Genomic DNA, 18,217 nt, shown 5'->3' on the forward strand with positions numbered 1-18,217 from the left:
CGGGTCTGCCTTGCCCAATAACCAATGAAGTACAGAAAACATAGAAGCAGTGCAGGGAACAATGACATAGTAAGTGACAAATGCTATGCCATAACTAACTGTTACTCTGCAAAATCCTACTAGCAACTACTTCACTTTGTGATCATCTGAATATTCTACAGCCCGTACTGCCTGCAAGGCATGCATTTCCAGGGGTTTCCTTTTAGTGTGTTCAAGCAAAACAACTCATTTCTGGATCTCGGTCATGTCCGGGCACAGAGCTACACAGCCCTGCCAAAGCTAGGTCAGTTCAACAGCCGAAAGATCTCTTTATACACAGAGGCCTAAATTCCATCCAAGTCCCTCTTCACAAAATCTTACACAAAAATATTACTGGATATAGTGCTTTGTTTCCTGCTGGAAAGGTAATTATTTTCTTGTCAATTTTTTTATGAGAGACATTACAAAGGTAAATAATTTCCACCAAGGTAGATTTTAGCTGCCACTTGACTAGCATTCTTAAAACAACTCAGAGAAGGCAGACAAAGATCCCTAGAAAATCACTGGGTTTTGATCATGTTCATTTTTACAGTGACATGGACACAGATTTGTTTCAGTGTATGTTTATCTACCACTTTTCACAGTTCACATTGGTTACTCAGTATAAATCTTTGACTTGTAATACTAGTATCATTGGTTTAAAAAATCTTCTCTCTTTGCAATGGGTTAGTTCAAAGATGCATCCCTGAGCTTGCATGGTTATTACTTGCATACAGAACTACTGTCTTTGGTAGGAGGACAAGGGATCTGTCCCTGCCATCGCAGCAGTCAGGTATCCTTCTAGAGCATGCAGATGTGTGATCCTACCCTGATTCACTGTAGTACATTTAAAGAGTTTCATTCAATTTAGATTTAAATTAAGTTCTTAAAACAACTGTACTGAAAATAATATGGATCACGTACGCGTTCTGCTTTACCTGCTCTGTTCCATGAGTGCAAGGATGACATTGGTTTGATAACTCATTGCAACAAGAAGATCTCCTTTTCTCCATGCTACTCTGAGCAACCCAATGCTTTCTGGATCCCTACAAGCCAGTTCAGCTCACTAATCTGACACAAGACTAGTCCAGTTGGGGAAAAAAAAAAGCAAATGGTTTTCTGTGTGAGTTGCAGCAGCACTGCATGTTCTTGGCTGTGCTGGGCCTAACTTTGAGCAGCTCAAAGCTTGTTTTTGTCGCAGTGTGGCTGCCCTCACAGAAGAAAAGCTAACCTGAAGGAGGCAGTTAGCACTGCAAAGAAGACAAACTGCACTTAACATTCTCAGTGATGCACAAGGATGCCAATCTTTCCAAAACTTTGCTGTCATTCAGTACAAATGTCCCTCCAAAAACTTGCTCTTCTTCCAGAAAATAAAAAATACTTCTTTTATTCATTAAAATAAGCAGATCTTTCAAGAAATATGTATCTGTTTTTAAATGCTGTTGTTCAGGTGACAGCTGCACAAAAGCACTGAGGCAAAAGGACTGTCTAAATTCTTAGTAAGTCAGAGCAGAGAACTGCAGAGCACATCTGTAGTCTCTATTTGAAAACTGTTCATATCGACATGAAGCAAGAACTGACAGAAAAAAAAAGAACACAGGTGGCTTTCCAAGGAAATTATTTTTTCTCAGAAAACTTTACAGAGTGGAATTTACTTGACAAATATCCAAAAAAGTTGGACTTCCCTTTGTGTGAGATTCCACTTCTGTTCTTCTTCTTTCCTTCTGTTCACATTTATTTTCAGACAAAGATGGTAAGAGATGTCAAGTGCATGAGCATTTGGTATCCAACATTTATGTGCTACTCCCATTTATACAGACAACAATTAATTTACTTGAATATGTAGGACACTGAGATAGATAAATCAAAGTGGCATCAAGACAACCTTTCCTCACTGCAGTTGTAGTTACAATTCCACATCACTTTTTGCTTGGAGACAAAAATAACACGGATATTGCACATTTAGAATTCCAGTTGCCTATAGCTATGGTCTGTCTGCTTTTGACAGCATCTATGGGATTGCTAGAGTGAAGGATTTCTCACAAAAAGTCCCTTCAAAACCAGCAGTAGTTAATCCTTCTCATTCTTCAGATGTATTTTTTACATCCACTTGAGCTTGTGCTGTGGCTCTGCTCTGATCACAGCTTTACATCCATTACAGTCACACAACAGTTTAGGCACACTTAGGGGTGAGTTAAATAGAACTTGGGGTACCATCTGAACCATGCTAATTGGTTATGTGTGAGAGCACTACATAGGACTGAAAAGGTTTGGGAGGAGAGGCCTTCTTAGACACAGATCCACAACATGATTCCTTTTTAGCAGAAAGGCCAGACCAAGTTGTTTCCATGTAACTGCTCCTGGAAATGTTAATATGAATTACATCATGAAAATGGTGCAGCTTACAAATCAATGATGGCAAGATAAGCAATCCTTTAAAAAAACAGATCTTTGCTTTTCTCCCTCCTCAAATATCTGCACTATTAGCAGGGGAGCGTTCAGATTACTGAGGGCAAATCTGTCTCCTCTCCAGTCTGAAAATGACGGTACTGATTTTTTTTTGAGGTATGGCAGATAAATGAAGCAATCTCCACTCTGACCTATACTAAAAAGTTCCATTCTTCTCTAAAGCACACTCATTCACTGAGATGAATGAGTGACTTTACATGTCTTTGATAGGGCTGTTACCCTGAAAAGTCCTCTGAATGCCCCATTTAGATTATTTCCTGGTAGACCAAACTATATTTGGGCTAAATGCATGAAGACTGAGCTCCAGGGAGGAGAAATGCTTGCATTGTTGGTGGATCCACAAGCACTGTCAGCATCACTGTCAGCTTAAAAGACTCTCCCTCCAGACTCACCCTTTGTTCCTCCTCCAGCAGCAAGGTCTCCTTTGTGTTGGCACAAGGGCTCATGTAGACAAGTCGTTAACCAACTAACAGAACTGATTTAAATTAAAACTAGCCTAATGAAAAGCCCCTCTAAATAACCCTTACCTCTTCTGTGAAGTTTGGGGGAAGTAGTGTTAGACATAGCAAAGAGCAGCCAGGACAGTTTATTTGAACGGAACTACCCAGCATGAACTTCCCACGCTGTGTACAACCCTCCCTCCAGGCATTAGGCTCACATTTAAGGTATGGGCAGAAAAGCCAACAGAGCAGTCCTGTGAAAATTACTGGAGAGCTGTACCATGTCAACTTGGATGACAACTACAGTCAATGTGAAGAAGAGCAAACAGTCTCCTTCCAAGTCTGTTGGCCACAATAAACATAATGGCTGTCTCTGAAATATCCTCCTGCATATAAATTTTGGCACCACTTCCCTCCTGGTTTTTCCAGTCCTTACGTTATCTCATTCCAGTTGGTGTCTCTACATCCAGAGATAACAGCTGAGACCAAACTGCATTTTGTGACGTGTACATCTAAGAGATCTGAGCTTGGTTAGAATGGAAATCTGGCTTATCTTTCCAAAAACGTGCATGCAGGAACCTGAGCCCTGCAGGAAGCCATGTAAAACAACTGAGCCAATATAACAGCTCACCACAACAAAAACGTCTCCCTCCTACTCTCTTCCTGCAGGAGTGAGCTTTGTGGCATGTAATTAAACTGAGCTGTCAGCACCTAGCAGCACAGAATGGCCTATAAATGTAAACCAAGACAGAACTAAAAGATTGTGTGTTCAGTGTCTCTGAAAGTACTGGTGAATGTTTTAACAGTACATACAGCACAAATGGTCTGGTAATAAGCACACAGACTCAGTCACTAGCTATACATACATCTTAGCCATTATATTCCATAGGGAATTTACACAGAAGTATGGTTACTTACTAAATTTGGCATTTAGATAATAAAAACATATAACATTGCAGTTCTTGTATCTAAGAATTGGGGATCTGCTAAACTCATAATGGATTCTTGAGATGAAATTAAGAGGTAAATATGTCACATACCAAATTATCAAGAACATTACCTGTAGCATATCCATGTCTCTCAGAAAATTCCTATCCAACTACTATTCCAATTTCAAGCTTTTTGTTTGAAAGATTCATGCTGTAAGATGGGATTACCAATAGCTTGCTAAATGGACTTTTTAAATACCTATTTCGTAGCCAAGAGGTTACATATAAAATGTAGACAAACACTTTCATTATGCTGCACTGAGGATAGATATTTGGAAGGATGGCTAATGGGAAGCAACCAGTAATTTTACTAGATTGAAAGAGAAGTAAAAATTCTTACATTGGTGATTATTTGGGTTCTATTGTGTGTTTTAATAGTGGACAGCCATAGGAAAGCCATCAAGAAAGCATGCTGGCCAACCTCCCCCCCCAACCCCTCCCCAATTTACATTGATTCTCATAATGAACTCCATACATACACCCAGCTGAGTTGGGACAAGGAGTATTCCCTCACTTAACAGGACTTCCACCTGCACAGAAGAGGCCTTATAAAGACCTTTTTTAAGAACCAGTACAAAGCTGGACACACTCAGGTTTCAGTACATAGTATTACTGCCAAAAATATTTTCCAGGGAATTTTGCAAAAAGTTAACAGAAATCACATTTGTTCCAAGATTAACTTTGCAAATTTGTCCTGGTCAAGGACTCAGATGACGTTTAATAGATTTGTAACTCAAAGAACTCCTCCTCTCACACCACCCCCAAGAAAGTTGTCTCCTTACCAATATCCTGGCTTTATTTTGGCATACTGTCAGTGGATTTACAGTGACTTTCTTCCCTAGCTTACAAATTGTAAAGATGCTTTAGAACATCCACTTTTAAGCCTTGTTAACATTGATGCCAGAGTAACAGCATCAGCTTGAGCGCTATAAATTTCAATCATAGTGAGAATTCACTGCAAACATAGCTGTAAGATGTGTTAAAACCAGATGAAAATCTCTTTAAAAGTTAAACTGGTACAGCGTTCTTAGTGTGTGGAAGGCCTTAATTAGTCTGTGCATAGGAATATACCGGCTTTCATTTTGATTCATAGGTCACCATTACAGAGTTAAAGCCAATAAAAAGCCACATTTTAACTTCTGCTACAAAGGAATACAAATTTAAGCCTCAACAATCTAGCAGCTGCTTAAAAACCAACCAACCAACCAAAACAACACCCCCCACACACATTTTAAAGTTGTTGTTTATGTTAGGATAGTGAAATTCCAAGCCTATCTCTTACTTTTCACAAGGTACCTACTTACGGGCCCAACCCAGAACCTTGCTTGCAAATATGCCCCGATTTTTCATGCGGAATAGTTTTGGTGAAACAATGAGCACAGGCCATTGAATATGCCTCTTCAGTATTTTGGTGGTTTGATCCAGTATAGAGAGTTTCAAGTTTTCAGTTACAAGCATCCTCACTAAAGTAAATCTTACCAGTGCCATAGTAAGTTTTTAATACTGTAATACAAAGTATCAGCTCATTTTAGGCCATTTATCAGAAACAGCAAAGTCCTTCATGCTGCTGCCATCAGCTATATCAGAACATAAAGCACAAAGAGTTTATGCTGCACGTTTTTGTGGCATGTAACAAATACTCTGGATCTTTATGTATGCAAAAAAGATTTCAAAGATTAGAAACTATAACATGTTCCCTATAGCTGCCTCTTCTTTGTGGATCAATCATCTAAAAGATGCAGGTCGATACAATGCCATGCTTGTGAATTCCAATTTTTCAAATCTAAGATGAATTAAGGGCCAAATTCTGTAAGTCGATCTATAGCACAGGACTAATTTGCATATAAAAGCACATGCTATGAGTATCTAAGGCCCGTAGTTACCACCTAAACATCCTTACTCATTTAAAGGTGGGGTCTGAGGACTGTGTTTGTTGTGGCCAATCAACCTACTGTTGGTCACCTAAGCCTGATTGGAACTGCCCATCAGTATTTACCATTCCTCTCTTCCATATTTACTTATTTTTAAAAGAATACAGTTAAGAGACGCTTCTTGGTTTTTAAGTTTAGAAGAATGGGCTTAATGCAATTTACAGATACAGTTAATGCTAAATCCTATTACTGCCTGATAGCGATGCCACTCCTTCTACACCTCACAGTAGGGAAAATGCAAAGAGGTTAGAGAGAAATATTAAAGAAGGAAATGAGAACATTAACATCTCAGCTATTTAACTGAATTCTATCGAGTGCTTGCAAAGGTGAATTGGACAGACTGTGTCACTTCACAGATGCAATCATGTTTATGCCTCTAAGAAAGGAGCCCGTATAAGTTTTGTCAGTTACTGAGTTAGAAGATCATTATCAGAGGTAGCATGTGCATGCCTTTAGGTGTGCATCTTCCTGTAGAACTGGTTAACTGCTTACAGTTTCAATCACAACAGTAGCATTACTGTCTACAGTTGTCCCCTCCACAGGAGATATTTGATATTAAAGAGCTCATGGAAATCAAATATACTTGTCAAGTGCCCATCAGTAAAAAAATCATGAAATAAGGTTGCAATGGAAATTGAGATAATAAGATGCCAAGTAATGAAAATACATCAATCATTTTATTTTCTTGGTCCACCAGTGTAACTGTGCAAGCACAAATGAAGTAAGATTTTCTCCAGAAAAATGATGCAACCTAAAATGAGACTATTGATTACATGGCCTTTTTTCTTGGATTCTGCAGCTCTATCGCTCCCAATAAAAAACATTTTTGATGGACACTGGCAAATATATATTGTTTATGAATGATACACCTGCAAACCAAAGACAATTCTTCATATATGAGAGTCATGTAGGGATGCAGCATTTTACCAGCGAAAGTATATGAAACTCGGTTGTAATAAACAGAAAATCTCAATGTAAATAATTTTCTGCTGTTGGCCCAAAGCAATTTCAGAACAAACTTTACATGTCTGTGACATCAAAAATACAAGGAACCTATCATTGTATTTATTCATTGCATGGGTACTTGGAGCAGCGCCTCCCCAGACTGTCAGGAATGTGATCATTTAGCCCATTTTTTGCAAGTGGGAAGTTAAGCACAGTGTATGGATGTTTGCAATGCAGAAGCCCAGCATGTACTACAGAGCTAGTTGTGTGCGTGTTTGGTCATGCATGTTCCCACAAGGAGCATACCCCTTTCTGGCATCCCTGGAAAAACTGTTAGTATATGTCAGTGCATACCACTACTACTTTGAATACCAAGGAGAAGCAGAACCCAAACTTCATTTTGCAGCTCTGCATCCCCATGGATCACAGTGATCCTAGTCTGTTTCACATCTCCATAGACATGGCAGGTAAAAGAAAGTTTCATCATGTCATGGTGATGAAGCTAAAAAACTATGGCTAGTAGGAGCCCTAAGAACCACCGCGTCCCGGCGGTCCCGATGTGTGTGAATTACACTTTCACACAAGCATCCCGAGTGACGCCGGGAATGACGGCCGGGCTCGCCGCGCCGCCGGCAGGAGGTCAGCGCCCGCCCGTCACCGCCGCGGCGGGGCTGGGACGGGGCGATGGGCGCATCCCCGCCACCACGCGGCGGGGTGCGCGCACGGAGGGCCCCGGGCAGCGCGGAACGTGCGCACAGCCGGGCGGCGGCAGGAGCGGATGCCACTTAAGTGAGATGCAGCTGAGGTCCAAGGCACGTCCGAGAGCTGCGCCGTCGGCGCGGCCGGCCCGGGACGCGGCGCGGGCGCCTTGCGCTCCGCCACCGGGATGCTGCCGGGGCTCCCCGCCGGCGCGGAGCCGGAGGAAGGGGCGGGACGCTCCGGAGCGGGCAGGCCCCCGGCCGCGCCGCTCGCCTCCCATCCCGCTCCTGCCGCCGCCGGTTGCACATGCCGGCGCGGGACCCCGATCACCCAGGGGCAGCCGCCGCAGCCCAGCCCTCTACGGAGCCGCCGTTTTGGGACGGTGACCCCGTCCATCCCGGTTGCGACTCCCATGCCCCCTTCCCTTACCTGTGCTGCAGCCCCACCAGCCCCAGGGTGATCACATGGGGCACGTCCAGCTCGGTGGGCCACACGCCGGAGGCGATGCAGCCGAACACGCCGCACTCCTCCCGGATGCCCAGCTCCTCCAGCTCCATGGCGCGGCCGGCACGTGGCGGCGCGGCCCCGCTCGACGGCCCCGGTCCCGCTCCCGGTGTGGAGGCTCCCGCGCGCTCCTGCCGGCGCCGCGCGCAGCCAACAGCGCCGCGCCGCGCGGGGCCGCCGGTAGCCTGGCGGGGCGGGCTCCCTCATTTACATACGCGGGGGGGCGACCCGGGGCCCTCCCCGCCCCTGGCCCCGCGCCCGCCGCACGCCCGGGGGGGGGCGTTCGCCCGCGGGGCGGGGGGCGCGGCGCGGCGCGGGGCCGGCGTTGGACGGGAAGTGGGGCCGGGGCCGTGTTGACACGGGGACGGGGGGGCCCGGCCAGGACTCGCCCGCGGAGCTCGGCGGGGCGGAGAGGGGCACGTTGGGCGGCGATTGGCGGGCGGTGCCGCTGCCCCGCCTGCCCGCCCCTTCCGCCGGCCCCTTCTTACCCCGGCGGCGGGGCCCGGCGGCGTGTGCTGAGCGTCTGTTCTGTGCCCTAGGTGCCTCCTGCCGCTCCCGCCGTCGTAGCCATGGCCCCCGCAGCATCAGGTAATTACCTGCCCCCCGGCAGGGCACACCGCGCCCGTGGGGAGCCGTAGCGGTCGGGGGGCGGGTCGGCGTCGCCGCTGCCCAGGGGCCGGTGCCCGTTCAGCCGGGCTCGGGTGTAGTTCCTCGGGAGCGAGCTTTCTTCCTCCGTAAAGCTTCATTTTGGGTTGTTTTCTTCTCGTGGGTGGCCGCGACCCAGCCCCAGGGGGCACCGTACCGCGGGAGGGGCGGGTGAGCGCTTCGAGGCGAAGCTTCGGGCGGAGGGTGCTTTGGGCCACCGCTGTCCAGCGCCGTTACGCTTCCGGAGCATTGGGTTTGTCCCGCAACTAAAACACGTTTTGGCTAATAACAAATAATGGCTAAAAGCGGCGCGGCTTCTACCTCAGGCGGCACCTCCCGACCGCCGGCGGAGAGCGAAAACCGGTGCCAGTGTGGTGGAGAGCGCAGCCGGAGGAGAGCTCGCTGCTCCAAGCGGGAAGCTGCCCGCCGTTCCCCGCGCATCCCTCGTGGCGCCGGAGTCCTGTGGGCTGAAGTGTGGGGCGGTTGTTTTCGCCCTCGCTGCCCGGGGAGGAAACCTCATCACGTTGCCCGCAGATGGGGGCTTGGCGGTGGTTCACGGGCTGCAGCGCGGAGTCCTGCCGGGTCTCGCTTTGCAAAGTATAAAGTATTTGAACTTGGTGGGCTTACATGCCGAAGTAAAGCATTTATTTCAATCTAAAACTTTATTCATTCATCCATTACCTACTCATTTCTCTAGACCTGAAACTTGGTAAAAAAGTTAATGAAGGTAAAACAAAAGAAGTGTTCGAGCTGCCAGATATGCCGGGATGTGTTCTCATGCAGTCAAAAGACCAGATAACAGCGGGAAATGCGGCCAGGAAGGACCGAATGGAAGGGAAGGCTGCCATTTCCAATACAACAACTAGCTGTGTGTTTCAGTTGCTGCAAGAATCTGGTAAGTATGTCAAAGGTAGAATACATGTCTGTGTATTACAGATGTTAGAAAACAGTGTTGTTTCTGCGTATTGGTTTATCCCACCCTGAGGCTCTGATGTTTGGTTTAGGGTGGTTTTTTTGGGTTTTTTTGTTTGTTTGTTTGTTTGTTTGTTTTTTTGTTGTTTTAGTGTCTCTTCTGTTTGGTTTTAGTTACACTTTACCTTCTGGTACTATAGAGCTGGGTGGGTGACTCGTTCATTTGGAACATGAGACTATCCGAAGTAATCTTCTAATCACAGATAACACTGCAACAGTTTCTTCTCCTTGTTTGGACACCTTATCCTCCCCTCTACTTTTGCCAGTTCTTCCTTTTCCCCGTGCCCCCTCGCCTGTAATAGTGGACTGGATGCATCTCACCTTTCTTACTACATCTGCCTTCATACAAGTCATTGCTAGCTAGTGGCGCTACCAGACTATGTATTAAGCTGTGTGAAACTTGCATATGAATGTTAAAATTAGAGTATCTCTGTTTTTTGTGCTGTATCAACATAAAGGTTCTGCACATTTTGTACTTAAACACTTAGGAAGACTATGTTGCAAATGCACATATTGGTCTGCATTGAATGTTATAAGGAACTTAATGTTTCCATTAAGAGACTCAAAATATTTCTGGTGCTAAGAGTGAGCTTTCATTGAGTAGGTAACTAACTTGAGCCACTCAAGTTTTGCACCACACTTCCAAAAATGGAGCCAGTATCTTTGCTTTGAGAAAGCACCTTCAAGTGTCTCTGACTGAGAAGTTTACAAGTTGCAAAGAGGAATTTGCATTGGTGGGTTTCTACCTTGAGTCTGCAAACAGTACTGTAATATAGGCACCAGTAAGCTTGGTTAAGATGCTTACAGCTGCGTGCTCAGTGCCCTTTGAAGCTTTCACACAAACATTGCTTCAAGTACCAGATGAGTTACTTTAAAAGTTGTATTATCTGTTGTAAGGTGTAGTAATGGTTCTCAGACAGTCAAATGGTAAAGTCCTAGCATGTGTCATATATGTGAGAAAGAGACAGATTGTTTCTGTAAGGTTGTATCCAGCTATGTTTCTGTGCAATTAGTTCTTAAAACATGGGCCGAGACAAAGATACATCAAGTCATTCAGTATAATCTTTAGTCACTGGCTTTCTTGGGAAGCCTATTGTGCATACAGCATAGAGAAGCCTCCAAGGTATTTCTGATTATATTTGCAGTTGGTTAAAACTACCAGCTTTCATTTAGGAACAAATAATGAGATGTTTTGCCTAATTCTTACATAGCAATAGTTAAGATAAGATAATTCAAAATAGCTAACATCCTACAGACAGGAATTTCAATGTCAAAAAGCCATACTGTAAACCTCTCAAGGATCCTTAAATGGCTTTTACTCAATAACTTCATGTGCTTTGGAAAAACATGCAGAGTAAATGGCAGCTGCATTTTGAGGCAACAAAGGAACTTTTCGGGTGGTTCTCCAGTTTGCTTATTTGACTGGCGTAAATGGCAGATAATGTGAATGCCTTATCGTGGAAGTAGTTTGTTTGCTTTGCGCAACTCTTCTTAACCTACTCTTTCAAAGGTGAAGATTTACAAAGTTCTGTTAAAGTTTCTCTCCCTTTTATAATAGAGCTAATGTCAGGCCTTCAAACAGGTATTTGCACCAATGAAAAATGTAGTAGTAAACCATGCAAAGGTCTTAATGCCTGGATTTTTAAGTGTCTTAATGTGCAGCTGATAATTTAAATCATTCTGCACTGCCCTTGAGGGCAGTGCAACAAAATCTGAAGAGTCAATGGTAATATTGTATTTAAAGACTTGTAATTTTTCTTTTATGACTCCAAAAGTGGTATGGAATAGAGCTACTTCTTGGTTTGACTAGATGCAGCTCCTTTGTCTTCTGTTTCTGACAGATGCCGATTGGGCCTGGCAGTTGTCTTGCCATGGTTGGGTACTCAGTTGCTGCTAACTTTAGTTTAAAAACAAACCATTGTGAGGGATAGGTGTGTTGTGTTTGGGGGGTTTTGGTATTTATTTATTTTTAAGCTCTGTGAACAAAATTATTGCAAGAATAGGATTTCTGACCAGAGCACCAGGTTCTGAGCTACAAGCAAGTGTTGTAGGATAAAATTGGCAAAACTAATGACTTGCGGAAGGTAACTGCATCGATTGCTCCTTGCAAGGCCAGAGTGGGCTTAAAACACCCTGAAGAGATACAGTGTGTCCTTTAAGTCCACAGATGAACAAGATTCAGTTGTACTTAGAATAAAGGTGTTTGTAACTCTTTGTTTCAACTGTGGACTGTGCCTAGTAATGGAACTAAGCTGGCATCTCTGTTTAGGAATCAGAACGGCTTTTGTCAGGAAGCAGAGTGACACCGCGTTTATAGCAGCTCACTGTGAAATGATTCCAGTTGAATGGGTGTGCAGAAGAATTGCTACTGGCTCCTTCCTCAAAAGAAACCCTGGTGTCAAAGAAGGATATAAGTTCTATCCACCCAAAATTGAGATGTTTTACAAGGTAAGTTTCCTTTACTGTGATGTTAATCAAACTTAAAGAGGTAGAACTCTACATTATCTCCTTTAAAATGCTGACAAATAAAGCAAGCAGTGATCATGGCTGACCAGTCCTCTCAGTATTGGTAGTTTTGCCATCCTACTGTTTTCTTGCATTCTTGTCAACAGCTGTTTTGTCTCAAGTGTGTACAATGTAATACTGGCTTACAGACCCATCAAAGTATAACAAACCAAACTGTACATAAAATAGAAAAGTGCCTTTTTTGGGCATAAACTTTAACACATCAGTTGTAACAGATGTGTTGATATATTTGAAGAAATTAAAACAAACAGTACTTGTATGGTGAGGTTAAGTAGCTAGCTGCTCATGTAGGATTCTGAACTTCTTTGGGAACATGTGTTGAAGGAAGTGTCTTGTGAACTATGACCTGAAGTGTTATTTGTAGTGTACCCTATCACTCCTGGAGTACTGTCCAAACTCAGAGCTTTTAAAGATGTTCAGGTGTTACAACAAAGTGTTTTCAATGTTGCTGTCCCTTTTTTTAGTGCTAATCATAAAAAATACTAGTTTGAAACCTGTATTTTTTTGTTGTTGTTAAGAACAAACAAAACCTAGTATTATCTTCTAATAGTAACTCTTCTCCTATAGCAAGCTTAAATTACGTGATGTATATGTTTGTTTTCTTAACAGGATGATGCCGCTAATGATCCACAGTGGTCTGAGGAGCAGATAATTGAAGCAAAATTCTGTTTTGCTGGACTTACTATTGGCCAGACCGAAGTGGATATTATGGCTCGTTCTACCCAAGCAATTTTTGAGATCCTGGAAAAATCATGGCAGCCTCAAAACTGCACTCTGGTAGACCTGAAGGTACAAGAATCTGATTTCTCACAGTCCTGGTTCTTACAGGAAATATATCACTGTATGATTCCTAAAGTAGGATTCTTACTGTCTTTTTAGATTGAATTTGGTGTTAATGTTCTGACAAAAGAAATCGTTCTTGCTGATGTTATTGATAATGATTCTTGGAGGCTGTGGCCATCAGGAGACAGAAGCCAGCAGAAGGACAAACAGGTAGTGTTTTAATCTTTCTTTGAAGTCAGTTGGGAAGGAGAATGAAAAAAGTAAATCCTGCAGTTAAACACTTGCTTTCAAAGTGGCTTTTTCTAGATAGTCTTATCTTGTTACAGAGTAGCTCATAGGGTATCTCCTGTCTAATCCTGTTCTTATTAAACAGTTTATTATGTGGTTTATGGTAGGAAAAAATCCTCTGCTTGTATATCTTCAATAGGAATGCTCAACAGCAGTATCGACTGGAGCTATTGTAGTGAAGCCTGGAACTTCCAGGGGTAATAAGAATTTCTGACTTGTGCAGATAATAAAATAGTTGGACAACAGATTGGGAACTAAAGCTTCTATTCATCTTAACCAGTTCTGCCTCCAAGTTTCTCTGGTTATTCAGAGTGGTATCCTCTATTACTTAGAGATCTGGTAATACATTAGAGGGATCTGCAGGAGAGTGTTTCTTCGTGATTTATTTTGGTTAAGCTTGAATTCAATATTCAGTGTCTCCAAGTGTTACTAACAGACTGTGTCCACATAAGCAGGCTGCAAACATAAGTTTGAAATAAAACTTGTCCTGTATTTAAACATGTTGCAATTACACTTGTCAAGTATCTCTGAATTACCAGATAAGTAGTGTGAAAGAACCAGTTTGGGAATGCTGCTGCCACCAAGCTTCTGCAGCAATTGTTGAGATTGGTAGCAGAGACTCAGTGAGAGAAAGTGGCTCTAAGCCGCAGGGGAAGACTTCAAATGATGTGTGTGTGGGAGGAGGGGTATTACTTTTAAATTAGGAAGTAGAATGGCTCTATTGTTTACTTTACCTGAAGTAGCATGCTTGAGTGAATTGCTCTGACAGTACTTTTGCTCATCGCCCTAAAATAAGGTACATGATAACATCATCCAGAATCTAGGCTAGCTAATGCAGTGCTACTGCAGGCAGGCATGTCTTTACAAATCCAGTTTTAAAAGGGCTGTGTGTCTCTCCTTGAACTTACCCTTCAGGAAGCTTCTAAAACCTTAATACCCTTGTGGCTAAAAGCCTTTCAGGTTTCAAATGGCCATGGATTGTAATGTACAAGGTTGTTTACACCTACTGAAATGGTTCTTCATTAAATAGCTCTTCCTTGCTTCCATATGCACTCTTCCCTAAATCTGTACCATTCTCTGTTCTTCTTCTGTGGAATTGCTGGAAACTGCATTAATACTTCAGTTGGGGAAGTATTCTAATTACGGAAGTAAAATGAGTGCTTTGTGTACTCTCCAAATGCCACATTAACTTGGAGGTTTGGGTGGGGTTTTTTCTTTCCCTCTTTTTAGTCCTACCGGGACCTGAAAGAAGTAACTCCTGAAGCACTGCAAATGGTTAAGAGAAACTTTGAATGGGTTGCGGAAAGAGTGGAGGTACCTATTTTTATGAACAGTATATCTAGACTTCGATAACTGCACATCTTCAACCTGGTTGACCACTTTTCTTTCCCTCGTCCTGCTTTACTCTTTTACCTAGTTGCTTCTGAAAACAAAGAGCCAAGGTAGAGTTGTGGTGCTGATGGGATCTCCTTCTGACCTCAGTCACTGTGAAAAGATAAAAAAGGCATGTGCAACCTTTGGAATTCCTTGTGAGTTAAGAGTGACCTCTGCTCACAAAGGGCCAGATGAAACCCTGAGGATCAAAGCAGAATATGAAGGTAAATGCCAGAACTACTGATTTTTGGAGTGAAATGGTGTGGTGTTCAAGAACAACTAGGCAACTTGAGGATTTTTGTGGGGTCTTCCCATTTTTTTTGTTACATGCTATGCCAAGCTGTTACAATGCTGCTCTACACTTGCTAATTACATAATGACAGGTTATAGACTGCACTAAGTAATTATGGAGTAACATTTTGTCCTGCTCCCAACCACAACTTCCATTACTTGAAGTCTTAACATCTGCTTTTATCCCACTACTAGAACTACTTAGCCCAATACTTGATCATGTTAATACAATTATTGTAGCATCTTGCTGGTGGTGCCGGTCCTTCTGAAATGATGAGGAGTGATAATTTCTCTAGCTGACTCTGAATATACTTACATGTAATTTGCGAGGTAGATGTTGCTTCCCTCATGCTTTCCTGCCTGTTTCATGAAAATAACTCTTGCTTGTCATTTTGGATGCCATGAGAAAAGATACTTGATTTAAATTCTTATCTTTACCAAGAAAACCTGGTATCTCTTCAGAAAAGTTTATAGCCTAGCAGAGGAATATGCTTTCTACTTGGTGAAACCGCAGATGTGGTAACCATAGTTGAGAAGTGCTTATTTTGAGGTGAATCCTTTAAGATTTAAGGAAAGGAACACTTAATGGTGCCAGAGGTTTAATGGATATGTTCTCTACAAAGCTAAGCGGCACCTGGTCCTCTGATATTGAGACTTTCCCTCAGAGGCAGAGTAAGACATGCTAACTTCAGTTGTAGTAGACAGTAGCTGGGATTTCAGGCTGCGAGATTTAGATGTTTCTGTGAAGGGAAAAGTCAGGCACAAAATTCTCATGCCATGTAATGGAATTGACAGAATAACCGCAAACAGAATTGTGGACTCGGATAAAGTTCCCACAAAAGCACGTGGCAGAGAACAAGGTGCATTGCTTAATTCTGAATGTCTTCCTGCCTCCAGGAGATGGAATCCCAACAGTGTTTGTTGCAGTAGCTGGCAGAAGCAATGGTTTGGGGCCAGTAATGTCTGGTAACACTGCTTATCCAGTTGTCAACTGTCCTCCGCTCTCGGCTGACTGGGGTACTCAGGATGTGTGGTCTTCTCTCAGACTACCCAGCGGTAAGATGATCTTCAGCTTACACTCTTGTTCTGACCTAGCTCTATTTGTGCTCTTGTTCAAGTGTGCCTACACATACAAACACACATAGCAAAACACTGGAAAAGTAGCTGAATCTATACTGAATGAACAAAGCCTGTAGAAATACCTTGCATGCTGTCTTTGACTTCCTGATGGCAAGAAATCCAATAGACAGTGCAAAGATGACATAGGAGTAATCTTTAGAAAAATATGAACTTTGTCTTACCCTTGCTACACATTCCAGTTTGAAATTGGAATTAGTTTTAATGGGGATTTAAAAAATTGAATTTTGTTCAGTTATAGAGCTACGTTTTCCTTATGATCAAAGATCAAAAAATACCTTTCTTCACAATCCATGTAGGTAAGAGCTTAACTCAGTGCATTGTTACCTCTATGATTTTTAACTTTGCTACTGACTTGAATGGATTCTTGGCAAGCAGGAGGCCCAGAAGTCTGTTGCCTGTGTATAAGGAGAGTCATTTGGTATGCTGGCTTTTGGTTTAAAATGCCATGAATCAGTTATGTTAGTAGTAGTAGTAGTGGAACACATGACACTTGACTAGCTTTAAAACTAGATCGTGCAGTTCCTGGAGGCTGAACCAAACGCTGTCTTAAATTGTTCTTCAGAGGTGGTTTTTGTTTGACTATAGAATGTGGTTGGGTAAATGGCACTCTCTTCTCTGCAGGTCTTAGCTGTCCTACTACTCTGTCACCTGAAGGAGCTGCCCAGTTTGCTGCCCAGATATTTGGCTTAAACAACCATTTGGTGTGGGCCAAACTGCGATCAAACATGTTAAACACCTGGATCTCCTTGAAGCAGGCTGACAAAAAACTGCGAGAGTGCACCTTGTAAATCATCCCAGCAAGTAACTTCCATTAGTTACACAAAGAGAATGGCGTGTGTATTCATTCGTGTTAGGATTTACATTTGGGTGAGCACAAGTCCTGCATCCTTTCTTACAAAGAAAGCATTGTTAGAGCAGCAGATGAAGTCTGTTGTGTCCTCGTGTATTTTTTTTTAATATAACAACTTAGTAAAAGATGGGGAAGTAGTATTTTAGGTATCCCTTTCTGTTGCTCCAAAATGGTGCTGTTTGGCTTTTTAGTGTATACTGTTAATGACAGACTATTTCAAGAGAATGACTTGGTGCAATCTAAATAGAATTCAACTAGTCTTCTGTATTTCTGTGACAGTAATATTCTTCCATAGTAATAATGTATGTCTTGAACCTTATTAACTCAACTGGGCTGCTAACTGAAGCCAGTGCTGATGCTGTTCTGCTTGCAATGATGGTATGCTTTCCTTAGCAATAAAATGGCAACATATGCTGTATTAATAGGAAAAGGGGCTGGAAAAATGGTTTAAAAGCCTGAAATAAATACCTGCCTTATTTAAAAAATGCATATACATACATGTCTGTGGTTTTTTATTTAAAATGTATGTGTATATGTACCCCACTGCTCTCTTCTGGAATGATGTGATAAAGTTGACACCAATTCTCTTGTTCATAACAAGCTATAAATACAAATGGTTTGAGTGAACAAATGGGCTTGTTGGCCGCTTGCTATAACTCTTGCCTAGTCCAGTCTTTGCTGTTTTAAATACCAGGCAGATGTCTACCTTCAGTAGTTCTGAAGGGCCTGTGTGATGTTGTCAAACTGTCTTACACTTCAGTAACTCTAGTTATTCCATATCTTTATTTCCTCACACTGTTTCTATAGAAAACTTACTGAACTGAAAGGGGGAATCTAAGCATGACTATCTTTGCACACACCAATCTTCCAAGTGTGATTCTAACATATGCAATTACTTGATGTATGTAACATTTATGCTTTTACAATTAGAAATAAACTACTGAATTCAGAGCCTCTTCATGGAGATTTACTGAATAAGTACACTCAAAAACTAGTGACCCACTGTGGTACATAACTTGGGGACCATAAGTGAGGTAATAATCTTGTAAAAAGCTCATGCACTAAACCTGCATAGCAGTGGTATTTGGTGACAGTCTTCTGAAAATGCTCTACTACGTGATTAAGTGTCTGACTGTTCCAGGAAGCTGTGTTGCTTTGTTCCTAATGTACTGCTTCGATTGTGTGGGAGCTCAGGCTTACCCCTTAAGAGTGAGTAACTAGATTAAATGCTGCTGGCCTTCTCCTTTGCAGGAAGGGACCACATCTTACATGCAGTTGTATGGAAGTGCTCTTGGCAGTGCTCTCTTCTGGAGTTAAATACAGGGGGGTTTAAGTCAGTCAAAGCTTACACTG

General features: G+C 42.8%; 2 protein-coding genes across 3 annotated transcripts in view; one reads left to right on the forward strand and one right to left on the reverse strand.

Moving 5' to 3' along the window:
• PPAT (phosphoribosyl pyrophosphate amidotransferase) overlaps positions 1-8,183 on the reverse strand; it is a 47,912-nt gene extending 39,729 nt beyond the window's left edge. Inside the window, exon 1 of the mRNA XM_030491302.1 lies at positions 7,921-8,183. Coding sequence (XP_030347162.1) covers positions 7,921-8,048 — 128 coding nt within the window. The 5' untranslated portion in view covers positions 8,049-8,183. The remainder of the gene's footprint in view (positions 1-7,920) is intronic.
• Positions 1-17,817, forward strand: part of LOC115610194 (multifunctional protein ADE2) — a 41,507-nt gene extending 23,690 nt beyond the window's left edge. For both annotated transcript variants that reach the window (XM_030491300.1, XM_030491301.1), the window contains 9 exons: positions 8,535-8,583; positions 9,338-9,535; positions 11,882-12,060; positions 12,748-12,927; positions 13,018-13,131; positions 14,440-14,523; positions 14,627-14,807; positions 15,772-15,930; positions 16,636-17,817. In XM_030491300.1, coding sequence (XP_030347160.1) covers positions 8,535-8,583; positions 9,338-9,535; positions 11,882-12,060; positions 12,748-12,927; positions 13,018-13,131; positions 14,440-14,523; positions 14,627-14,807; positions 15,772-15,930; positions 16,636-16,802 — 1,311 coding nt within the window. In that variant the 3' untranslated portion in view covers positions 16,803-17,817. The remainder of the gene's footprint in view (positions 1-8,534; positions 8,584-9,337; positions 9,536-11,881; positions 12,061-12,747; positions 12,928-13,017; positions 13,132-14,439; positions 14,524-14,626; positions 14,808-15,771; positions 15,931-16,635) is intronic.
• Positions 17,818-18,217: the final 400 nt, after the last annotated feature.

This window comes from Strigops habroptila, chromosome 7 (genome assembly GCF_004027225.2).
Source record: "Strigops habroptila isolate Jane chromosome 7, bStrHab1.2.pri, whole genome shotgun sequence".
Classification (NCBI taxonomy): domain Eukaryota; kingdom Metazoa; phylum Chordata; class Aves; order Psittaciformes; family Psittacidae; genus Strigops; species Strigops habroptila.